At 39.5% G+C, this 26,957-nt stretch overlaps 1 protein-coding gene across 1 annotated transcript in view; it reads left to right on the forward strand.

The window, feature by feature from the left end:
• Positions 1-26,957, forward strand: part of adamts3 (ADAM metallopeptidase with thrombospondin type 1 motif, 3) — a 198,215-nt gene that overhangs the window by 19,487 nt on the left and 151,771 nt on the right. The window contains 1 exon segment of the mRNA XM_038704466.1: positions 15,119-15,275. Coding sequence (XP_038560394.1) covers positions 15,119-15,275 — 157 coding nt within the window.

Raw genomic sequence — 26,957 nt, forward strand, 5'->3', positions numbered from 1 at the left:
TTGGCAGACGCACCAACCGATCGACAGACAGACAGACAGACGCAGAGCTGACTTGAGAATAGCACTGAATGGATGTCTGACTGTTTGTATTAACCTTTACCTCGCCAGAGTCTCTGTAAAACTTGCCCACGTCTTGTATCATGTTGCATAATCAGCTTAGCCAGCCAAAAGGGTGAGGCACAGTGTAAACACAGTGTATGCCTGATGGGTAATGCATCAGTTGAAGTGTCCTTTCACTGCAGAACCCTGCCTGTTGGAGGACATTTTTACTGAACTCTCTCCTGATCATTCGCTGTCAGTCCAAGCAGGCAGTCTTTACGCCTCCTGAGACTCCTCCGGCAAGACTCGCCTCGGTGGAAACGTTTACAACACTGAGATTCATGAAGAGTGACAAAATGAGCAAATAAGATATGCTAATGTTTTGCTAAGAGCTACGTGTGTTCAGTGGCCTAAACTTTTGGCCTTGGAAACATAAAAGAGCATTGTGGACACGCACAACTCCTGACATATCTGGAGCTGCCGTGGAGGGAAAAAAAGCAAAGAAAATATCCTATTTGATTAGAAAAAGAAAGTGAGCCAGTTCCTCTTTGCAGTGAACTGTAGTCAGGCACAAGAGTTTTATTCACTAATAGTTCTTAATGTTCCTTGTTGACTTAGCCAAGGCTTGTTGCAGAGGCTTGACCCCAGAGCTGTTTGGGTATATGGTTTGAGGTACAGGAGGGGAGGCACACCAAGATATGCAAAGCCACGCAATTTCTTCCAGGTTTTCTCTTCAGCAGTAGAGGGTTCAGTTCAGTGTGTACTGCCCGGGTGCTTTTATTGATATTTATGTGTTTAAACATTTTTAATCATGACCTACATAAACTTAAGACGAGCCCACATTTTCTGTTGTCGTTATGGACAGACATTGAGAGCCATTCACCGGCGTGAGGTTTTATTTTAAGTCAAGTGTGGACTCCTCACCACCTCCTCAAAGAAGTCTGTAAATGTTTGCTCTGTTTGGTGGAGCAGCACAAAAAGACAAACCTAAAATAAATTGTTATATTGTTTCTTATAGTGCAACCGGTTTTGCCTTTTTCTGTCCTGCACTTTTACCAAAAAGTCTCCTTAATTTCAAGTCATTACCCGTAAAGTTTTTTTTTTTGACTTTCTAATGCTTCACTTTTCTTCAAAAACAAGAAAAAGAAGACATCAAAACTTGAAATTTATTCAGGATATGGATAAGAGGATTTATTATCATGTGAATTCTCTTGAGTATACTTATATTTGTGCAGATGTCTTTTTGTTATTATTAAGCATTCTCAAAAATATTTTCTTCCCACCCCCCAAAATCCCAAGAAACAAACTGTATTTTTTCCCCGTAAAGTTCCTTTAAAGGCTGAGGATAAAAATGGCTGGTAATGATGACGAAGGTTTGCTCACATTTTTGAAAGCAAACACACCTTTGAACAACACTGAGGTGAAAGGTGGCAGTGTCCTGGCTGAATTCAGACCCTTTTTCAATGTTGCAGTACCTCAACTCTTTTTTTTTTTTTTTTTTTTTTTAAACGAAAGCACGTTCATACCGACCTCCTTAAGAAGTTTAGACTGAAAGAGACTGTTTTTGAAAAACTGGAGCCCTTCAGCTGAATCCCATATGTTTTTTTTGGCAGACGAGTGCTGTCTGCTTGGCCGGGGCTGATGTTGGGGATATTAAACTGATGGAACACAGGACTCTTGATCCCTTTTTTGAGGGTTGTGTTTAGGTACCAACTGGCTCAGCCTCTGTCAGACACCTGCCATTTTCTCTTCTGATGTTTGATAACACCGAATACTGGGTCGCAAAAAAATGTGCCATCAGAAAGCTTCTGCTGTGGAACTAAACTGGAGAGATGTTTTTTTGAGAAGAGATGTTAAAGTGTGTTTTTAAAGACAGTTGTGGGACTACCTTTTTAGACCTTTTTAATTATGGGATTGTTGCTAAATAATCATCCACAAGGCATTTTGTCTTGCAGACTTGACCAGTTGGAGATGTATTTTCCTGATGTTTTCTGTTTGTGAAAGAGAGTCCTGGATGATTTTATGTAGTTTGGATGAGCGTGATGTGATGAGCGTGAATTCTATACTTGCGGGTTTGTCCAGATAAGAACATGCATGCTTTGGTTCACACATCAGTTCACCTGAAGCTGACCTTGCTGATATTCAGCAGATAAAATGAAATAACAGACTGGTTTGAGGTTATGCTCAGTATCTCATAAAGCCTTATTTAAAGGTACAGTAAGTCTGTAGCTTTATATGTGATTGATATGATTATATACGTTTGTAAGTGTTTCAATCACTTTCAGGGTTACAACTTACGATTATTTTCAATATACAATTAAGTGCAGTGGTTCCCTACCTTTTTGGTTTGTGACCTTTTAAAACAAAGCTGTCTCCTCAGGCTCCTCATTTAGGCACAGAATGGTACATTGTATAGAGGGAGTGAGCTGGTGGTTCGATTTCCGATGTCCTGTCCACGTGTCGAGGTGTTCCTGAGCGAGACACTGAACCCAAATTGCTTCCAGTGGTCAACTCCAGTGCCTTGCATGGCAGCTCTGCCACCGTTGGTTTGTGGACGAGGTAATGAGAGTCAAATGGCAAAGTGCTTTGTCTGTTGAGGTAGAAAAGTCCTATGTAAGAGCAGCATTTACTATTTAAGCGGCAACCCCTGCTCCCCAGTTGTATGCACTTTTTCACACATGTTTTTACATTATTTTAGATCCCAGATTAGATAAAAAATATCCAGTAATCAAAACAATGTCTTGTATTTTATCTGGGGGTTATAGAGAGAAATGTGTCTGACAGTGATCACATAGTGTAACATTTGGCCTGCTCACTGGTTCCTAGCAAATCAGGCAAGGACACTGATATCTGAAAATAAATAATAAAAATAAAAGTGAGACAGTTGAGCGCTTCAGAAAAAGCTAGTGAGTGGACCCTGTGTTGTGAAATGATTTCTTACATGATGGTTTTCAGATAAAGTTTTTTTAGGAACTCGCCCACCTGATTCAGCTGATCAGAACAGTCACACTGCACAGTTCTCTAATTTATAAATGCATTATTATATAATGTTACCGAGGGCAAAATAATCACTGAAGCATATCCTTTATTATTCATTCAGCAGTCGTCCAGATTACCTTTTTTTATAAAGATGTTTCTGTGTGAGAGAAGTGACTCCACAATAATATTTCCTTTCAATATTTTCTTTTATTTCTTTCTTTTCTTCAATTCACACACACAGATGACCAATTATGTTGAGATAAAGATACATCTGGCCTGCACTGATTCCTGCTTCCTGGTCAGTATTACAAAGAGCCCAAGAGCCTGTCAATTGGACATGACATTTCTAAATGAATGACAGTACTGTGGTAAATTCTGTTATTCCTAGTACAGCAGTAACAATTACAAAAATATATATATATATACACACTATATTCTCATGTCCTTTTGTCCAGAAACGTTCCTGTGTTCCCTCCTGAAGGCCACAGTGGCCCAAGAAAAATACTATTGTAAATAATAACTGTACCTGGAGGCAAGGTCTCTGTGACAGTCTGCTGTGATCCACCACTACTGGAGACGAGATGGAACAGAATAATAAAATTTTCTCCAAATGTGTGCTCAGAATTATCCGTCTCAGAGGTTTCAATTTCTGTTAAGAGCAACAATGTGCTTCAGTTAGCTAAAAATATCACATTCAGTTGTTCTACACCAAAAATCACAACTTAATTAGTGTGTAGTGTGAAACATTGCTGGCTATGGTAGTCAGATTGTGATAGTTTATCACAATACTGCATTTCAGTTTGTTTCCTTGTATGTCAGAAGTTTGTGTGTGTGCAACTCAATAGCAACATTACACTCAACATGAGTTAAATATCCTGTTATTTTTACTAATTGTTGGATGCACTACCATATTCTTTGTAGTAGGTGTATTTGGACTTGGTATTGTGTTTTATTCCCTGAGGCTTACACCTAAAATCCTTCCAAATATATCCAGCCAAGCTGTTGCTAAATCACTTATGGAATATGGAAATATGTTAAACTAATGCCTGTATTGTTTTAAGCTCTACAAGCTGCATGTCTCAATGGATGACTATGTCTGCTTTTCCATTCATGTCTGTGTCAGTTGGTCATTGATCCAGACTGAAATTTCTCAACAGCTATTTTAATGATTGTTGATATAGATATAGATTCATGGAGTATTATATTTATTACTGTAACGGTAGAGCTGAGACTGAAAACAGCACTTTGTTAAAAATACCATAAGGGTCAGCGTTGGCAGGGGCGTGCTGCTTCAGGTACTGGCAAGAGGTTTTTGGCTTATCAGACACCAAACACAGACCTCAAACATTTTATTTAGAACTAGAACTACAGCAAATTACCAGGAACATGTGCACTTGCACAAATTCGACTGAGTTATATGTTTTTCGCTGGAGTATGTGTATTGGTGCACTTGATGTGCCGACGCAGTGGTCTCGTTGTTTTCCAAGATTGAATACCCATTTAATGGCATACTAATACAACACTCAAGTGTTTATTACTTTAGGTATTAACGTGTACATTTCCTCTGGTGCCACCTGCAGGGAAATTTTTCCCCATAACAATGGGAGTAATCTAAAGATCATAAAACTGAACTTTTTTTTCTGGTGTTATGAGCATTACAGCCTCAGTGACTTTTAGTCACTTTAGGAAGTTTGAATCCCCCCCCCCCCCCCCCCCCCCCCCACACACACACACACTCTTGCGCCAAAGTTATTCATGTGATGTCAGAATAATAATGTCCTCCTTAAATCTTTATTGCAAAAAAAGAAATAAAGTGTACACATCTTTCTAATAGCGTTCATGTTGATTCCACATTCAGACTTAAGAGCACATGAACACACACTGAAGTCTGAAGAACGACTTCATAACTCGTGAAATAGGACCGTCTGAGGAGCACGTAAATGCACTGAGTACTGTTGGTTGAAATTCGCAGCCCTCAATACTAGATGCCACTAAAGCTTACACACTGAACCTTTAAATTGTGTGTTGAGGTGGCAAGAAAAAAGGGGAATGCACACAGACCTCTGCTCAATATTTAAAACACAAACACAAAAATTAAACTTGGAGGGCTGCAACCTATCATATTTGTTATAATTTACCCCCCAAAACCGCCTGGAGGATTTTTATTAGAACTTCCTGAATTTTTATCTACTCTGGTTTTAAATTATTGTTCTTTGTGGCGATTTTAACATTCATGTTGATGACCCCACCAATGTTAATGCAACTGACTTTTTGAATATAGCCACTTCTTTTAACTTCAAACAACATGTCAAAGGGCAAACCCATAACCGTGGTCATACACTGGACTTGGTTTTTACCCTGGGTGTCAGCATTTCCTCTGTGGAATTAGTGGACATGACCATATCTGACCACAGATGTATTGTTTTTAGCTGCGATTCACCTGTTACTCATGCCGCCTCACCAAGCCCTGTGTGTTCTCGCATCTTTAATGAACAAAGTGTTTCAAAGTTTTGCGCATTCTTTCAGAGCCAAAGCCAACACCTGTCTGATTCCAACACCAACAATCTGGTCGATCACTTCAATCATATCTGCTTGTCGTCACTAAATATTACTGCTCCTCTAAAGGTTAGGCCTACGTCTAAAGCTAGTAAGCAACCCTGGATAAATGACAGCATTCGCAGCCTCAAAAGGGAATGCAGGAAAGCAGAGCGCAGATGGAAAAAATCCAGTCTCCAAGTCCATTACCTCAGTCTGAAGGATTTATTAATTAACTACAATAACATGGTTAAGGATGTGAGAACACACTATTTTTCTGAACTCATTACTACACATAAACACAATCCCAGGTTTCTGTTTAAGAGTGTGGATCAGCTGGTAAACCCAACCCCTCCTTGTGCCTCAGCTGGAAGTAATGATGACTGTGAATTGTTTTTATCTTATTTTACCAATAAGGTGGTGTCAACCAGAGCCTCTATTACCCCCGCGGCCTCTTACTCAGAGGTCCCTCTCCAGCAAAAAGAGAGTTTTAACCAGTTTTATCCCATCGACTTGTCTGAGCTTTTAAAAACAGCATCACAAATGAGAGTGTCCTCCAGCCCACTTGATGTAATACCTACAAAGTTTTACTGAAAGTAAAGTAATAGATTCTGTTGGGCCCCATTTGATCTCTGTTTTTAACAGCTCCCTATCTACTGGTTGTGTCCCTGATTATTTGAAAACGGCTTACGTGAACCCACTTTTAAAGAAACCTGGTTTAGATCCCTCCCTCCCACAAAATCTTCAATTTCAAAACTGCCTTTTATTGCAAATATTTTAGAAAGAATTGTGTCCAAACAGCTGCTCACTACTGGAAAATAACAAATTATTTGAAAAGTTTCAATCTGGTTTCAGTAAGTAACACAGCACTGAGACTGCCCTGCTTAAAGTCACCAATGACCTTTTAATGTCTGCTGATGAAGGCATGTGCTCAGTCCTGGTACTCCTGGACCTTAGCGCTGCTTTTGACACTAATGATCACAAGATCATGTTAGACAGACTGAGGCACTGGGTGGGGATCTCTGGTACTGCCCTAGAATGGTTTTCATCCTACCTGTCAAATAGGAAGTTTTGTGTGTCTGTAAACAACTATGTCTCTTCATTCTGTCCAGTTAAATATGGTGTGCCTCAGGGGTCGGTCTTGGGATCCATTTTGTTTTCCTTGTATCTGCTTCCCCTTGGACATATTATCCATAAACATGGCATTTCTTTTCATATTTATGCTGATGACACACAAATGTACTTGCCCGTCAGATCCACAGACCCTGGAATGCTGAGTTCACTTAACAACTGCCTTTGTGAAGTTAAAAAATGGATGTCAAATAATTTCCTCCAGCTGAACTCAGACAAAACAGAAATCCTGGTCATTGGGTCCCAGCAGATGGCAAAACAAATACTGTCATCTGCTGGTTCCCTAGTAAATCACATTAAGCCTGTGGCAAAGAACCTTGGTGTTTGGTTTGATAGTAATTTAAATTTCGAGCAGCAAACCACAAAGCTTGTTCAATCATGTTTTTATCAACTTAGAAATATAGCAAAAATTTGATCTATGTTAACTTTTAAGGACAGCGAGACCATTTTACACACCTTCATCTCATCACGCCTGGATTATTGCAACAACCTTTTCACCTGTTTAACCCAAAAATCTATTGATCGACTCCAGACTGTCCAGAACTCAGCTGCCAGGCTTTTAACCAGAACAAAGAAATATGACCACATTACTCCTATTTTAGCTTCATTACACTGGCTCCCAGTATGTTTTAGAATTGACTTTAAAATTTTATTGATCACTTTTAAAGCTCTTCATGGGACAGAGCGTTTGCTGTCAGGGCCCCGAGGCTCTGGAACAGCCTGCCCGAGGAAATCATGTCGGCTGAGTCAGTGAACTCTTTTAAGTCCCTTCTTAAAACATACTTTTATAGGAGAGCTTTTCCCGATCTTATTTGACTTTATCTTGTGTTGTTTTTGTATTATTGTCTTTTTGGTATTATTGTCTTTGCACTTGTAAAAGCACTTTGTAACTTGTTTTTGAAACGTGCTCTACAAATTAAGATCATTATTATTATTATATTAACACTATTTTTGTTTAAAAATAGGCCTTAATCAGTCATGGTGAAACACAGTTTTAGGAAAATGAATCCACTCGGTTGACAGCACCGCTGAATTCACCTGAATGCATAACCAGCCTCAGGTCATCCCGGCTTGGAAGAAGATAAAATTTGCAATAAACTGAAATGTGTTTCTTAGCTTTTTCTTCCTTGTGTGTTTGAAAGTGTTAATCAGAACGCACAATTCTTTCTAACGCCTTTTTATGCAATGTCTCTGCTTTAAGGATAGATGAAAAAATTAATTTCAGGACAGCTGTATCCAATTGGTTATGTCAGCATTCATTAACATTGGTGAGCATTCAGCACATATTACTGAAATGCCTTGATGATTGAGACACATGAGGATTTCCGCTTTGCTAAGGCACAGCACGCTTGATATTCACATGATACATTGGTCTCTTTTTTTGATGGATTTACATAAAGCAAAGTACAGATTTAATGAGCTCTTCTCTTTTCTGTACTTCTTTTTATGTTTCATCATAGACACACTTAGATGAAAAGGTTTAAGACATGGAAACAACCGAATTGACTTAATTGATAAATAGAATTTTGCTCTGATGTCCCAGTTTTCATCCTTAAAAGTTACACGAAAAAGTCTTCTTTTTTAAAGAACAGCATCAGTCAATGAAAGTGCAGAGTGTTATTAGTTTTACACACAGTGTGCGTCATGCTGTGGAGCAGTTGTGATATTATAATGTCAGCTCTCGGTCTCATTACGTACACTCTTGCATGACGTTTAAACCTGGACTCTTTTCTGTCTTTCATTGTATTCTGAAAGAAATACTTTATCTTTACTGAACCTAACCTGAAGCATGGCCTTTTTATAAGGCTCGCATCTCAAGGTTATTATTGGCATCTGAGCCCATTAAAGGCATTATGTAAGATTAGTTTTTTTGTGTGATTTGGCTTGTTTTTTTGGTTTTGTAAATTCTACGCTGTCGTAAATAAGGACAGGTTTACACATTGTTATAACATTACTTATGATTAAAAACTAGCAAGTCAACAACTTTGCTAACACAGCCAAACATCAAGCAAGACAAAGCAATATTACTTACTAGTCATACAGAAAGAAATCTGTTTCTCAGCTTTTTATTTCACAAAGCTCTTGCCACCGTCTGGGAGCCTCTTGCTAGGTCACTCTCTTTTTCTCTTCTTATTGTCAACTTCCTCTATGGTCTCCTCTCCTCAGCCTTTAGCTAACATTATGCCCATAGAAGCTTCCAAACCCAGTCATGTTGCCTGCTCGCCGACCTCAAGCACAACACTGGCACCGTTCTCCACCAGCAGCAGCATAATGTTGCTTGAAACTTGGGTGGCAAGCAACCAACAAAGCTAAACATCAACCCATGCAAGTACACTCACAAATACAGTATCTAGTGAGTTTTCCAACATCAACTCAAGATTTATAGCTTTGTCTGTAAAACCTCTGGCTGATTGTGCTTGATTTGACAACTTTGCTAACACTGCCAAACATCAAGGAAGCACAACAACACAAGACACAGCAAGCCAGCTAATGAGTAATTACTTACTAGTCCAACAGCAAGAAGGTCAACTCGTTATCTGTCCTGCATCCTTTCAGCTCTTGTAGCTCACGCCAACAAGTAGACCTAAAAGCCTGTTTGATATGAACTCTTGTCCTGTTTCTTGCTTGGTCACTCTTTCTTTTTCTCTTTCTTTTTTTTTCTCTCCGCCCCTGCCATGATATCCATATTGAGAATATCGTGCTAGCTTCTTTAAAAGAACTTACATTGTACATAATATAGCATTACGCTGTTGTGATAGATTTCTGATTTTACATGGTGCAGTAGTAGAATTGGCAACGACAGAGAGGCCATCCACCTTATTACAAGTCAGTGTACCATTAGAATTATTTCACTGTTTTTAAGATAAATTTACCGTACAACAAAATGTTGCTTTAACTACTGAGATGTTCAACTTTTCTCCTTTCTTGACTGCATACTAAGAGACATTTAATTAATTTCTGTTTAATTCTAGATATGAATCTAAGATCATGCAGCATGTGAGTGAATTTGTTTAGCTTGCGACCTGAGAGTTAGTTAAGGTGGGAGATGAGCTCAGAGTAAATAACACAAAGTGACAGAATGTGGTTATGGGTGTAAGGCCAGGAATAATTGAAGATGGGTAATCCCTGGGTAAACCTTGGCTCTAAATACAAGTGCATGTGAGGAATTGGCATTTGGCACATGGCTAGGTTAATATGCATTACAGCCTGACAATGCATCTTGACATACAGATTATTTATAATCTGTGTTTGCAGAAGATGTCTGCAGATAAATGCATACAATAAGCAGAGTAGGAAATTCCTGCCACAAATATGTTTATGTTGACAAGTGGAGGCCATAATAAAATGTGAACAGTGAATAAAATGAATGCATGAATAACATGAATGGTTATAACATTACACAATTTGGTTTATATTGTCTCTTAAGCATTTGTAACACCTGACTAGGGCTTTTTTTTATAAAAGCTATGTGGCATTTTGTTTTTTAAATGATGTAGCTGTTGATACCTTAAAATCAAGATTTCTGAAATCACTGTATTCATATCACTCTGCTGGAGACACTGTTCCCTTTGATAACGGTGACATGTCAAAGATCAGAGAATCTCTCTTATTCTTTATTGTGTATGATTTCAGAATCTAAAACTGGAAAAGGTTTTGAATGCACTCTTCCAAACACATGAGATGAGGTCTGTCATGTCTATCATTTGAAAGTGAGGCAGTCAGGTGACATTGTTATACATCAACAAAGTCCATGTAGGTGGATGCATGAGGTAGGTCAACACTCATTTATTTTTTTTTCCAATGCATGACAATGATTTTTCAATTACATTTTAACCATGGTTTAATTATGATGACGTAGCTAAGTCTAGCCTTAACAAGGTACCTATTTTAATGCAAACCACCATGTTCCTCTAATCCTAACCAAACCTTAACCAAAGTGTTGTCAAATCATAAAACGGATGTATTTTTTAACAGTGATTTAGACAGGTTTTGGAAGGCTCTGACAAGGGATGTCCGCCTTCTGATAGTGGCGTCAGATCAGAAAACTCTTTTTTACATGTAGTTCTAGAGGGTAGGGACAAACTACGTATTTTGTTGTTTAATTTGGAGGACTCATTGAAAGGGAGGCTATTCGATGTATTGATACGACAGTTGGGCCCAATGCACCAGCAAAAGAGGTGAAAGAAGATGACTGCTTGGATGTATCCGAATGTAAACAATGCAGGTTTCAGTGTATTCAAAAACCCTTTTTATGTGGAAGGAAATGCATTCAGCATGTTTGTTAGACCTCAAGGATATGCACAGTATGTTTTGGTTAGAAACACGGAATGTAAACAACAGGGTGCCTTTAAACAGGTGTATCCTGGGCTCCAGGGTGTATCAATCAGCGAGTCACTTTAATATTAAGGCAGAAGTTTTAGAGACGATTCAGACACTAGTAAATTAAGTACATCTTCACATGATTTTAGTCCCAAGCAGATAGCGATAGATGCATTTAAACATATTTATTTTATTTTTTTGTGAAAACACCCATGATCAGAAATGATGTCAAGTTATAGGTGGCAGTGCAGCTGGCAACTTGAATAGTCCAGTAGTTTTCATGTGACATATTTCAGCATCATAACCTGGTTAGAACTGGTTGTGAAGAAGAAAGCCGGACCTGTCAAACTTCAACAAATAAAACTATCCCAACATCATAGCTAAGAATGTGGCAGTAAGCTGTGCACATTTTTGGGATGATCATTTCTTTTTCACAAGTACGAAGTGATCTGGATGCCGAAACCTTTAATTTCATTTTACTGGCAGCTTGTTCATCTATGTGCAGCGCACCTTAGAACATGAATATACTGTCAATGTGTTTATTAATGGCAGCGGGGAGACTCTGTTGCACAATATCAAAGCAACAGGTAAACTTGAATAAGACTTAAAGTCCATCCAGCAGTGCATGTAAATTAGGAGGAGAGAGGGGGGAGTGTTCGGTTGATTGGGGACTATGGGAGTTGGAAATGAGTGCTGAGTTCAGTGTGTGTGTGTGTGTTGGTTGCAAAGCACCCTATGTGCACAGCCCAACAGAGTGTTAGTGAAGAGGCCAGAGTGAGGTAAGGCCTGCGAGGTGCAGTAGTGGAGCTGGACCGACCGACCAGCCGGATGACCGAGAGCTGGAACAAATTCCTCTGGAGCACTGTGAGAGGTGGCTCTGTCCGTGTACAGGTGCACAGTAAATGCTTTTTTTGCTGCCAAGGCAACTTGCTCTCTAAAGGATGAACGTGACTGTGTTGCGACATTGCACGAACATTGAAGTGTTCCTCAGTGGATGCCCCAGGTGATCGCAGCTGCACGGCATAGATGAGCCGATCACACATATTTAATGTCACATTTATATCAAAACATCACACAAGGCTGAGGCTTCATGAGCGTTCTGAACTGCATTTTTTCTGAAGGGCACATTTGTAATATTTGTGTAGGGAAAATGCTCAGTAGTTGTTCTCATTCTCATTACTACTCAATTCTCTATTTTGTGCCTCCCATCTCTTTTGACATGTCCTTCTGCTTCTGACGATCTCAGTGTGCCATCTTGAAGGACATTTCAATTCATACAATGCATCTTGAGAAGCAAGGAGGCTTGCCGAAGGAGCAACCGTCACGTATAATGTTGGGGTGATGGTGCAATGGATAAGATGCCTGCCTTTGGTGTGAGAGACCCAGGTTCAATCCCCCACTGTGACCCATCCCCCACTGTGTCCCTGAGCAAGACACTTAACCCTCGTTGCTCCAGAGGTGTGCACCTCTGATATGTATAGCAAGTCGCTTTGGCTAAAAGCGTCCACTAAATGAATAAATGTATAAAAGAGGTGTAACACACAGCTGGAAAATTCAAACTATAGCGGGAGCTGGGCTCTACAGTGCTCATTTTGTATTCGGTATTTATTGTTCGTTTACGCACAAGGCACAGGAGCATAACTTCACTGATTATTTAGATCTCCCAAATTGCTGGCAGGATCGGTCAGGATCTAATGTTAATTAATGTTCTGTGTTCTTCTACATGTTTAAAAGGTGTCACACACAGTCCAGGTTCATAAAGTGAAATTAATTGGCGTAAAGCAGCCATCCTCCTGATCAATCCTGAGCTCCATCAGAGCTAAAATTTAGTTTTGTTTCATCTGGAGAGTTTCTGTTAAGTTTATTACTAAAGTTTTTAGTTTTGCTGCTTAAATGTTCCAAGATATTCGCTGTGATGTTACTGCCACATGGAAATGTTTAAAATTACTGACTGCAGCCTCTCTGATCATTAAAGTAAATTATCAAAGATAAGCTCATAAATCAATACAACACACAATAAAGAAATCACCTGGAAAGGTACAGGGACCGGTAAAGCTGGAGAGAAATGTCCATGCAGGTGCAAGTTTCGATATATGCATGTTCGTGCTGGTTCAGATAATGTCAGAGCCGATCCACGCATCGCACCAATTAAACTGCTATAATCGTGACATGACGGTTGCAAACAGCTGCTAACATCAAATTATTAGACTATTAATCAACAAGAGCATCCCCTGCATTCAGCACTATTTAATATTTGCTGTTCATGTTGTCACATAATAATAGTGCCCATTATATAGTCATGCAAATGTCATTCAAGTTGCAAATGAGGCTGTAGGCTACAGTTCAGATCAAATTTTCTGTAGGCCTATTATTTCTTACAGTCATAATGAAACGTTCACCTTCATCAGGCTTATGGGGCACACAGCCAAAAAGAGCCTCGGAGTGGGTGAATGAATTTCTATGTAGTACATGACTGTTGCCGCCTTTGGCGTATGCTATAATGTTTATTGCAGCCTTGAGATGTTTCTGTTGGCTATGTCATTAAGTTGACAGACATGTTTCTGGATTGTGAAGATATGATCTGTAGCCTTTATGTACTGGTGCCAACAGTTGATCTGCTCATCTGACAGAGATCATAGCGGGTGGCTGTAACAAAACAATGGATAGATCATGCAGCGGTGCCACGTGTGATAATATCTGACGTTGCTTCAACATGACAGCTCTGAAGCAAGGATGTCTGATTAGGTTAAATGCGAGTTTGCCTCGACTCTTCTCTCCTCGTGTCTCCTCTGATCGCATCTCAAGCGGGAAAGACTAAAAGGAGGTACAAACTGAGAAAGGCCTAAGATGTGACTGTTGTGCTTCTGCGTTGTGTTGGTGTGATAAGGAAGACACCGGGACACTGGTGTCTTCCCTATCACACTGCCCTCTGTTTATTCTGACAAAACAAACAGGGAAAACAGTACATCCATGTTAAATGGAAGTCGGAGAGGGGCAAAAGGAGTTTAGAGTAGGGACAACAGAACATGATATGAAGGAAGAGGGGCTCTGAACTTCAACACATATACATTGTGGAGTTTGGCGGGCCTCCCAGTCAAAACTGAACGTTAACCAAATATATTTTGTGTAATAATAACAGAAGAGAACAAGAGAGATAGGCAGAAGAGATGATTTAGCAAAGCACAGAGCTAGGTCACATGCTGCTTATCACGCTAACACGTGTGTTGTGGATGCAGCTTCACTCAGCATTAACACGTGTGATGCCTGCTTTAGCAGATCGTTTGGGTTTGATGAACTGTACATTCCATTTGTTTGTACACCACTGTGTTATCTGGACTGTGTGACCCTTTATATCCGCCCTAAACTAAGGGCATGACTGGCTTCTTATTACAAAAAATCTGAAGGTGGCAGGTAGTGATCACAAGGCAATTTCACTTCAATGTGTCACTGATGATGTCGAGCTTTCTGATCACCACCTGCAACTGTTGGTAGCCAGCTGATAATTGCAAACAGATTGTAAGCAGGAAAAGAACCAAAATAACATGCCACAGTGTCACACGGAAAGACACAAATACATTTAAGAAGGCGGTTAGTACCTAGATGCATTCTCTCTCAAATAAATGACTAAATATTAATTTAGCATTATCTGTCTTTCATTTTCATGTTTTCCATGCATCCGTTTGTTACTTGGATGTTGTTAGGTAGGACTGTTTATCTGTGTAGAGTTTTTATTTCACCAGAGGTTCCCCCTAAAGGAGACGACTCATTATATTTATGAGAACACTGCTGCATAAATTTACATAAAAGATTTTATTGAACATACTATTACAGTTTGATGCAATGATTATCTTGACTGATTTGTGAACCTTCCGTATAAGCATAATTGTTGCTGCTTAATAGGTCATGTTTGATTATGGTAGGGCATTAAGACTTAGGTCTAATGCCTCTGCTATGTAATGTCAGAGACTTGATGCTATTCAAGTATTTGGAAAGCAAGTTTCCAGATCTGTCCATGCGTGCACTGTCCTCTCAGTACAGGAGCAGGCTCACATGCTGTGTGAATAGTGTGGTTCTGCACACTCTGTGAACTCTCGGAACTGGTTTTGTGTTGCAGGCTGGGATGATCCGTACTGACTCAGATGAGTACTTCATCGAGCCATTGGAGAGAGGCACTCAGGAGCTGGAGGACCAGGGCAGGGTCCACGTGGTTTATCGCAGGTCGGCTCTGCTGCAGGCCCCCTCCGACATCTCTGTGGACTACCAACTACAAGGTAGGACCAAGCAGGAACCTCCGAGGTCGAAAACTGCAGGTCATTGAATGGCCTCTTGGCAAGGCTGGCTCCAAAATCAAGTAAATCTCCATAGACCCCACGTTAAAATGCCAGCTTTACAGCAGAAATAACCCTACACTACCCGCTACAAACTTCAAATGTAAGAAAATAACGTTTTAACCAGTCTTATCTTTGTAAAATTTGAAATGCTCCTAGCAACCACTATTTCAGCATCAAAAACCAAACTTAACAACCCCCTCCAGAAATAAGTTAACATGAAACACTAGGGATGGGGATCATTAATTATTATTGATACTGATACCATTAGTGAGACTGCTTAACGATCCAAGTCTTTGTCAATACCACTATTGATACTTTACTATTATTTGGTGACGGTTATTTGGTAAGACGGGCATGAGGTAGGCCTGCACGGCATGAGGAAAATATTTAATGTGCAATAACATTGTTATATATTAAGATGACATATGACTTGCAATAAATAAACAAATATTAGTGTGCGCATATTATGTAGAGCCCGACCGATTTATCGGTTTGCAGATACTATTGGCCGATATAATCTACTTGCAGATATATCTGCATTGGCGTTTATAACAGCCGATGTGACAATTAATAAGAGAAACAGAGAGTTGGATCCTTCCCTCAGGTCTTGAGTGTTGCATAATATGCCCACCAAAGGGGGCGCTGCAGCTCCTCTGTTAACAGCACTGCAGCACCACAGAACAAAACATCAGCTGACCGCAGTCTACCGGAGCTCAGAGCTGCTCCCTAGCTACTGGTAACGCTCACACTCACTGTTCACAGTGAGTTGTTAATTTGTCAAGTCAATTATATGACTTAAATAATAATAAGCACAGCCCTATCACTTCTCCTCTCCTGAAAATATTCATACCAGACTACCAGCTAACCTTCCCGTTTTTCACTGCATTCTCCCGGGTCACAGCAGGATGTTTAATGTTACAGTAGGCGAGTGGTGGAGGCTCACGTTACGCTGACAGACATGATTGTATGTATGATTGACATGATTTATTCTGAAACAGTGTGGCACTTCTAGTAAACGGTCCTCTCATTTCTCCCTAGTTCATTACTTCTAAATATTATTTAACATAACGTGCAGCAGCTAACGCTGCACGTTGCTAAATTAGCTACAAAGCCAATGCCATGTTTATCAGTGGAGGAACGCTAATGTTAATGAGCAATTAAACCAGTGGCGTGGGGTGGGGTAGATTTTTGGGGAAACCAAGTGAGGGGGGATGTCCTTTTTTGGAGGGCAATTATCTAATGTGTTGTGCTTTACAGTGCAGGGTATAATTTTACCAAAAATGTTATCATACTTGTAAAGATCTGTTATCAATACATATGTTTGCCTCTGTAGGAGAGCCCTGTTTATCATTATTTTATAGCAATGACATAAGATTTGATATACGGTATTACTCGTAGTAGTAATAGCAGTAGTAGTATTATTTTTTAAGTTTCTGTTTTCGTGGCCCCCACAATACACTATTTACCTTAATGTTCATTAGTAGTAGTACTCCATAATTTAAAAGAAATCAGAAATTAAAATTTTTTTTCTGTACCTTTATTTGACTCTTATTCATCAAAATCTTTTGTTCAAAGTACTATTTATAACAATAAAAAAAGTTTATTTTTATACTGCATTATGTCATGGTATTTTGGTATGTTCTCAACATAACAAATGTTAGGGATAATTTTATTTATATCGGCTATCGGATTTTAAAAATCTCAAATGTCGAAATTGGTATCGGACTTCACAATCCCATATCGGTCAGCTCTAATATTAACTGCCTGGTTGTTTTTAAATTAATTATAGGATTAGACTTTTCTAGAGCAGCAACATTAATGTTTACAACAGCAAATAAACTCAATATCTGACATCCCAATACTGAGTGATGTTTAGAGAGAATAGAAAACTCTATCTGTATCAATCCTCCTCCTCCTCCTCTTCCTCTCTGCTGTTATTCACTGCCTGCAGGTAACGTTACCTGGTAGAAGGAGGAGTGGCTGTTTGTTTCAGCCAGCAGCTGAGTTTACATGAATGTGCCAAATTTTAAGACTACAGGCCAGTCTACACTACAGACAATCAGCTTTCAATTTAGTTTTGTTTGTAACATGGGGACTTTTAGAACCGAGTATCGATCCCCATCCCTAATGAACATAATGTCGTGCTGAATATGGAAGGGAAACTAACTGGAACTTAGTCTGAAAAAAAGACTGGGATTGCATCCCCTTCAGTCCCTAAATTGAGCCTTGCATTCTGCAACTACCGCTAAAGTAGATTCTGCTGCAAGGCAGTCTATAGATTACTTCCACAATAACTGCTGTTCCTATTTCTACTACAGTTAGTGCTTCTTGCGACTAATATGGAAGTTGCCATTATCCCTGTGACTAACTAGTAATGCTACAGTAGCATGTTACTTTGGCAATAATTTCAGAACCTTGGTGTCACTTTATGAAACTCTAGACACAAAATTCAAAATGGTCATCACTTGTAGGCTTCCCAGTGTCCAAAACATTGCATTGTGCATTTATATCTTAAATGAAACCTTGCACATGCAGAGTCATTGGTTCAAATAAGTGGGCGATTTAGTTAAATAAACAAATGATCTTATTTTTATGTGTATTGTATCCAAGCAATTAGAAAAAGTGTTAGAGTTTTGAATACATGTGCATTTTGATAATTGGTTTTGAGTTTTGTGTCTAAAATTTAAATTTTAAATTTTAAAGGACATCAAGGTTCTGAAATTAGTGCCAAAGTGTTACAGGGCCATCCAGAAGTTACAAGTGCTAGTGACAATGCTACTACTTCTACAACTCCTTTTACTACTGCTACAAGTACAATTACTACTCACAGACATGGATGTTCGTGCTTGACCTGTCTTGGGAACAGATATGTGTGACAATTATTCGCAACTCAAAGGTCAATTTCAACCACATGTGATGATCTTCATCAACTAATAGAACTGATTTAGATGACGTTCATGCCACACTTACGTCACTTGATGAAAATAAACCCAGTTCCATTTGCCAATGAAGACCTTGTGAGATGCAGTTAAACGTTTAGATAAAGCTAGTGATTTTTTTGTCACACAAAGTACTGCTTTCACTACTACTGCTTCTTCTGATACTAGTATTATTAAAGCTAACAGCTGTCACTGCTTGCTCTAAATACCCAGCTTGCCCTCTATTTATACCAAACAAATGTCACTGTTGATGCTGACGGAAACATGTAATGCGTCACATCCAATGCGAAGGACATCTGTGCCTAGAAAAGACTTCTTCCTGTGAACAAAAAGAGTTTAATAGAATTTATTGTTTTAGTAGTGAAAATGGAAATATATTTGAATTAAAGGGTCTAAAAAAGGGTTTAAATAAGATTTTTAGAGAGAGAGAGAGGGAGACAGAGGAAGAAATAGATAGATAGATAGATACCAATGAGTTTGCTAGCTAAATGAGATGAAGTGATTTTCCCAGTGAGTCCAAATATATAATAAACCATCACAGTGTCACTTGGCTGAGTTAAGCTCCATCTGGATATGGCTGTGGTATAAACTGGGCTGAATGCTGGTTTTGTGCCAGACAGGCCATATCATAATGTGCATATGTATACTATTAATGAATTCATGTGGTATGTAGCTTGTATTAATATGAGAACTTGTCACAGCAGCTTCTGACAGACTCACTAAGTATTGCATTTCCTTTGACATTTCTACATAAAACCATCTGCTATTTGAGATATTTGCCCTGATTACTGTTTTAGAAACCATTTTCTAACCTGAAACTGAAAATGTAATCCAAATAAAGAGCAAAGAGTGCTCAAGTGCATCAGCTGCTCAATTTATAATTCCAAAACTACATTTTAGTTTCTTTTTTTCCTCCACAGGATGCCTCACAAGCTGTGAAAATTGCTATATGAATATTTATTTGCCTGGCAGTTTTGAGCAATACTTTAGAGATTTTTGGGCCAATGCTGGCGGTAGTTGTAATCACATGTAATTATTTAATACATTAGGGAGCATCTGAATTCAGGAACATTGATTGGAGAAAAAGGATGTCTCATGTAAGAGGAAGATACCACAGCCCTGTTCACGGGTGAAAGAGTAGACAGAGAGGACAGCGTAGCCAGAGATAATGAAGCTGAACGGTAGATGCTTCTAAATGTGTTAAAACAATGTGTTATCAGAATCTATCAATGAAACGCAAATGCTGTTGATCAGCTACTGTTTTGTAAATGTATCAGGAAGATTTGATTGTTTTTGTCTTGTCATTCTACACGTATAAATGTTTTAGACATTTACATATGTCATCCATCCATCCATCGTCTACCGCTTATCCTGCGTACAGGGTCGCGGGGGACTGGAGCCAATCCCAGCTGACATCGGGCGAAAGGCGGGATACACCCTGGACAGGTCGCCAGTCCATCGCAGGGCCACACATAGACAAACCTGTGTTTTTGTACTTTTTCAAAAGTTTTGTTTTGCCTTTATTTGTTAATTTATATATTATTTTATTTGTATCCAGGTTGAGATAGGTGCTGCTCTCTTAGGTTACTTTCTATGTTTGGAGAGTTGTCCAACCAGTTTTTTATTATGTGTACTCCCATGACTTAAAGCCAACCAGCTGACCGTGAGCAGCAATTAGACAGTTCTCTGTCTCAGAGAGGACTGTGGATATTTTAGTCTATATTTTATTTAACTCGAGGCTTCATGTGATATGAGGTATTTCAGTCATGACAATTTCAGTGTGTGTTATGCAGTCTTTGTAAAGTAGTACTGCCATAGTGATCAATGGCTGTGCTAGGTGGTTTATTAGAGGCTGGTCCTGTTTGTATGTGCGTGCATTAAGAGGGCGGCTGTGGTGGAGTATACGGGTAACCGTTCTGGTGGGCTGGTCTGGATCAAAGTCCAGGGCCATTTGTTTATTCCCAGTCCATCCCTGACAATATCACAGTCATTCTGATCTTCACAGAGTTTTCTGAGGTATAGTTATAGCTATTCGAGGCACCTCTGAATTAACCAGCTTGTTAGCTGCTGTCGTTCACACTGTCTTTTTTAATTTGATGCTGAGTAATAAACCAAGCTCACAACACCGGCATCTAGCTAGTTAGTCAGCTTGGTGCACAGCCTTGGTAAGCTAAATGAAAAAAGGAGATGTTGGTTTCTGTGTACTGTGTTTCTTTACAGCAGCACCTAGTTGATTTTGAATTACTTTGATATTGATGTTGCTCTTTGTCTTCAATTACGTAGATGCTCATGTTTTGGAGCTATAGTTCCTATAATTTGTTGGCTTGTGGGGGATTTAAACATGATAGAGCCTATTATTATGATTAGCCTATTTTGGCAAATTGGCACCGATAAAATTATGGCAAATTAGGAATTAGCAGTTCCTGTTTGCAATGTGCCATGGATACACAGACAACGTTCATTGGATTACTTTGATACTGAAGAAAACTTGATAATTCTCAGGCAAGTTCTAGAGTTATGAAGAATTTTCTATGATGTGAAATTGGATGTCAGAGTTAAAACGTTTCCAGACATATATATATTGTATGTGTGTGTATATACACTCACATAAAGGATTATTAGGAACACCTGTTCAATTTCTCATTAATGCAATTATCTAATCAACCAATCACATGGCAGTTGCTTCAATGCATTTAGGGGTGTGGTCCTGGTCAAGACAAACTCCTGAACAAACTGAATGTCAGCATGGGAAAGAAAGGTGATTTATGCAATTTTGAGCGTGCCAGACGGGCCGGTCTGAGTATTTCATAATCTGCTCAGTTACTGGGATTTTCACGCACAACCATTTCTAGGGTTTACAAAGAATGGTGTGAAAAGGGAAAAACATCCAGTATGCGGCAGTCCTGTGGGCGAAAATGCCTTGTTGATGCGGTCAGAGGAGAATGGGCCGACTGATTCAAGCTGATAGAAGAGCAACTTTGACTGAAATAACCACTCGTTACAACCGAGGTATGCAGCAAAGCATTTGTGAAGCCACAACACGCATAACCTTGAGGCGGATGGGCTACAACAGCAGAAGACCCCACCAGGTACCACTCATCTCCACTACAAATAGGAAAAAGAGGCTACAATTTGCAAGAGCTCACCAAAATTGGACTGTTGAAGACTGGAAAAATGTTGCCTGGTCTGATGAGTCTCGATTTCTGTTGAGACATTCAGATGGTAGAGTCAGAATTTGGCGTAAACAGAATGAGAACATGGATCCATCATGCCTTGTTACCACTGTGCGGGCTGGTGGTGGTGGTGTAATGGTGTGGGGGATGTTTTCTTGGCACACTTTAGGCCCCTTAGTGCCAATTGGGCATCATTTAAATGCCACGGCCTACCTGAGCATTGTTTCTGACCATGTCCATCCCTTTATGGCCACCATGTACCCATCCTCTGATGGCTACTTCCAGCAGGATAATGCACCATGTCACAAAGCTCGAATCATTTCAAATTGGTTTCTTGAACATGACAATGAGTTCACTGTACTAAAATGGCCCCCACAGTCACCAGATCTCAACCCAATAGAGCATCTTTGGGATGTGGTGGAACGGGAGCTTTGTGCCCTGGATGTGCATCCCACAAATCTCCATCAACTGCAAGATGCTATCCTATCAATATGGGCCAACATTTCTAAAGAATGCTTTCAGCACCTTGTTGAATCAATGCCACGTAGAATTAAGGCAGTTCTGAAGGCGAAAGGGGGTCAAACACAGTATTAGTATGGTGTTCCTAATAATCCTTTAGGTGAGTGTATGTATATGATCATCTCAATGGGGATACAAGGATCTGATCAACAGGAGACAGTAGTATCCAACAGGGAGGAATAAGCAAAATCCTGGTGGATATAAACACAACAAGGCTGTCACAAGCGTCAATATTGTGCTCTGATAATGCTTTCATATTTAAATTACTCATGGAGAAGAAGACACAATTCATTACGAAGCTGCACTGATTGTAGTGATAACAGGGGCTTGTTGGTGTGTGCAATATTGATTCTGTGAATGTATGGACATGGTAAAAAATATATATTTTAATCAACCAGGAAGCTGCATTGTAGAGAAGCTTTCCAAGTGACAGGCAGGAAATTAGCCAATTTATTTCAATTTAAAATTCCACGCATGTATTGTGAGATGAACATGTTTCATCTTATTCTTTCATGCATTTTCCTCATTTAGGGAAAGCTGGACTCTTGCTGTCTTTGAAATGAAACACCACAGAACAGCCAGACATGGTAAACATGTGGTGTACAGTGGTAAACAACATGCTCATGTCCTGATGTGACCCTTAAAGAATACAATCCCTGTCGTTCTGTTGGGAACTACTCAAAACATTGTCGGCGAACATTCTGCATCACATACAACACATGGGTGTTCTTCTGCTGCAACAGTTTCTCAGAAAATCAATTCCACTCAACACCTGTTATGTGTTTACAGCTGTTAGCTGGTAAGCAAAGGTATAAAGTACTCCTTAGGTTACATGGATATGAACGTATGATATAAGGTCTCCTGCTTTTGTGGTTATTTTGGCCAACTACGATTTCTAAATTAAAGGATATTGGGTTTGGATATGCAAGAAGCTATGTTGTTGGAATCCTCAGAACAAACAATCAGCAAGTGTTTTAAATAAGTACATTTGAATTAAATTGAATAAAAAAAAAATCCAATCTAAAATTTTGGATGAATTCAGCAACACTTTCACAGTGTTTTGTTGTGGCTTGCAATGACATTGCATTCTGAAAAATGTTACAGTTCAGATTTGTGTCTTGACTGGATTTTTCACCACAGCAATCGCTCCTAAGGCTCATGTATATCATTATATGGGTGACAAATTAAAGGGAAAAACCATCATGAAGTGTCTTGGGATGGAGTCAGCCCACCACAAGCCTCCAGAGCAGCTTCAGTGCTCCTTGCCAGGTCCGTGGAACTCTATTGGAGGGAGGGACACCATTCATCCACAAGATATTGTCTCATATACAACCTTTATTTAATCAAGTAATCTTATTGAGATCAAGATCTTTTTGCAAGAGAGCCCTGAGTACATAGCCAGACATAACAAAAGGACAAATAGTGTCAGAGACAGACACAGATATCACTCAATAAATTTCAAGATAAATGTTTATATTATATCAATTGGTCTTATGGAGATGGTGGTGGAGTCTTACCCAATGGTCCAAAATCTAGGTGTTCAATTGGGTTGAGATCTGGTGACTATAAAGTCTGTGTCATTTTCAATGTCATTCAATAAGCCTTGGTGCACAGAAGCATCTGCATTTGAAATATATTTCCTCTATTTTATTCAGGGTTTTCCCTTAATTTGCCCATTTGATTGTATTAACAGCAAATCCCCAAGTCAAACTGATGTTATAAAATGGGATTTTTCTGAAATAATCCTTGTTAGCTTTTAATATTTTTAACCAATCGCAATAATGACCTTATATTGTTACTGTTAAGTTTATTAGTGTTAAATAATCAAGGACATTCCTCTGTTTCCATGTTATGGAAAATTTAGGTAGTTTAGATCCGAATTTACAATGAGGAAAATACTATTACTTCTATTATTGCCTTGGCTGCTCTGTGTACACTGACATCATGTATTGCAGTGGAGCCAGAGCTGGCAGGAGAGTGGAGAGTGTGGTAGACAGCAGTACCATAACGGGGTTTCTTGTCTGTTTAATATTCTCTTAACATTTGAATGCAGCCTGTTGCTTCTGACATGGGAAGTAACCATGTTCTGCTGTACTTTCTTACCTTGTTATATTGCATTAAAAAGCAATCTAACAAAACAGAAAAGAAAATAATTGCACCGTTTTCTCTTGAATAATAAAGAGTTAACATTGATCCTGGCAGGTGCTGTGGAAGATTGTTTGCACTGTACAGCAGAGCCCTCACTGCTGTTTTATTCTGGGCAGTGCTCCCCCCACCCGGGATATTTTGGTGTTGATTGGATTTCATACCTTGAACCACTCTAGTCTCTGGCATGTCCTGTGACTGGAGGATTGTAAGATGGATTTTCCCGACTCACTGTGGGTGACGGCAGTGGGTGAGTAATTCCTCCCTTCCCTTAACAAGCACTGCTATGATGTCTCTGAGAAAGGCACATCCTCCCTTTGAGGCGCTGATCAGTGTGTGAAACTGCCAAAGCAGGTGTACCCAGCAGCTTTCAGGTGTGTTATTTTGTAGGCTTGCAGAGCACTTTGCTAAAATTGTATTTCATGGAAGAGTTTTCTAGGCAGTTGTATATCAAATCTTTAAAAGCCCATGATTTTCCTTGGACCCAGATGTAACAATTTTACTAGCATTTTATGTATTTCATTTTAGAGAATTTTGACATCTGAAAGGCTTGGATACACACCATTTGTACAGACATCATCTGAAGTATTGATTATACTGTAGACAAGGCATCTGTTGTACATCTGTTTACCACACTGGGAACTGATGGTATGCAGCCTTTGATATGTTTGCATTTGATGTGATATTGAATGGTTTCTGTGAACTTATACGAGTCACACTGCTGGTTTTGAATTAGTCAACATCCACTTTGACTTGGCTTTACAGGAACAGAGAGCGGATGTTAGAACGTGTTGCTGTTGCTTGCTTACAATCCTCCTGATCAAAGCGGTGTATGTGTGTGTGTGGTTAAGACGTGTTTGTTTCAGCACCATGTTTTCCTATGTCGGCCTGAGAGTCAGATTTAGAGCAGCCAGGGTTTAAAAACTAAGATGCTGACAAAACTCCACCTCAGCGGCAGTTGGCTTCTTGTGACAAAGAATATCTATATAGTTTGTTAGAGTTTTACTACAGTGAGTTGCTGTTTTTCTTTAACTCATAATCCATGCACATAGAAAGACACTAGATGGCCTAAAGTACTTAAACGCTTAGACAACAAGTATGTGATCTGTGATAAAATATTCAAAATCAAGGTTCTTATACTGATTTTTACTAGTTTCCACACCAATACACAGCTTCTACAGCGAATTGAACTGAGCTCAGGTGTCATCACATGGACTAAGTGACACATCCCACGCATTCCACATGAGTCTCAGGGGTTCAGCACCACAATACACAACAGTCCCGGGTTACATGCTAAAATGTTTTGGCAATGGCATTTTTATGGAATTCCCATTACACTTCACTTTATAACAAGTGGCACATGTGAGGGAAGATCATCTCTGTCTATGGTTCCAGCTTTCTTCAGCCGCACACTGACTCATGGTCGATAACCCTTTCACCCCTTCCCAGGCGATGCCGTGACGCTTTTGATCTGAGCTGTTGCAAAAGAAATTCTTCTTCCTCTTCTGGTTGCTCACTGGTTGCAACACAAATGTACAAATACATGTTTGTGGATAGTGAAAATGTGTGGATCATATAGTGCACATTTGTGGATTGTTTTCTGTGGGTTACAAATAATGAAGTTTAATAAAAACCTCCCTAAAGGTCGAGCATGATACTCCATGCTTAAGAAATAATGAATGTAATGTGTGTAAGAATAGAGATTGGAGAAGAAGACATACTTTCCGGGGAAATAATTTTTTAATCACTCTGTTGTTATTTTATTAACCGAAATACACGCATGCACAAACAGGACATATACACATGCAGATTTCAGAGCGGGGGGGGGGCAGCTGCCACATAGTCACGCGTCACCTCAGCAGTGCACAGGAGGTGAACTGGCACCTCTCCAGCGAGCAGGCCACACTCCATACTGACTGATCAGCACTGGACTTGAACTGGCCGCCCTCTGGTTCCCCAGCCAAGTCCCCACACTACTGCCACCCATCACATACGGAGAGATGTCAGAGCGAGTGGCCTGCCACGTTGTCAGGTGAGATAGCTCCTGACCTTGGAAACTGCAGTTGACCAAACAATGTCAATCTCAACTACTGTTTGGTATAGTAGAACAATAGCTTTCATTCTCAACTTCATTAAAGTATAGTAGTAACTGCATAGTTTTTTGGCATTTGACAAGTCTTGCAAGGAGCAGTTGGTGTTCTGCTTCATCCCAAAGGTGTTGGATGGAGTTGAGGTTAGGACTCTGTGCAGGCCAGTGAAGTTGTTCCACATCAAACAGGGAAAATAATTTCGTTATGGACCTGGCTTTGTACACAACACAAATAGGAGAGGTTCCAAAAGACTGTAGAATCGATAAAGGATTTCCACATACCTTCGGTCATGTGGTGTATTTTTCACCATGTTTTTGATTAGAGTTGACTTTAGCTCTCAGCTGAAAGTGAGGGAGTATTGTAAACTTCTGTTAGGGTCACCTTGACTGTGGGAATTGTGCCTCTTGCGGCCTCACCTATAACAAAAGATTACCTGCTGTTTGTGGAACAAGATTCTGAATAAATAATTCCCTAAATTTTTGGTTCATTTCTCAGTTTTAAGAATTCAGTTAGTTGAAATAGGATTCTGCTGACACTTCTGCAAGTAAAACAGCTGTGAGCATTTTCTGTTTTCCTATAAAACAAATTTCTGTGATATGAGATGCCAAAGAAAGCAAACAAAAGCCAGAGGATTACACATGGGAAGGTGGTAATAATCATCTAGAACATTGTTTCTTTACAGAGCTTCACTGGATCAGCAGTTCATGGAGGAGATTTTTTTTTAAATCTGAAACAGTTTGTTATAGATCACATTGT

The sequence above is a fragment of the Micropterus salmoides genome, unplaced genomic scaffold, assembly GCF_014851395.1.
Source record: "Micropterus salmoides isolate LMB-PRFRI ecotype aquatic unplaced genomic scaffold, ASM1485139v1 Ms_hic_scaffold_7, whole genome shotgun sequence".
In the NCBI taxonomy this organism is placed as follows: Eukaryota; Metazoa; Chordata; class Actinopteri; order Centrarchiformes; family Centrarchidae; genus Micropterus; species Micropterus salmoides.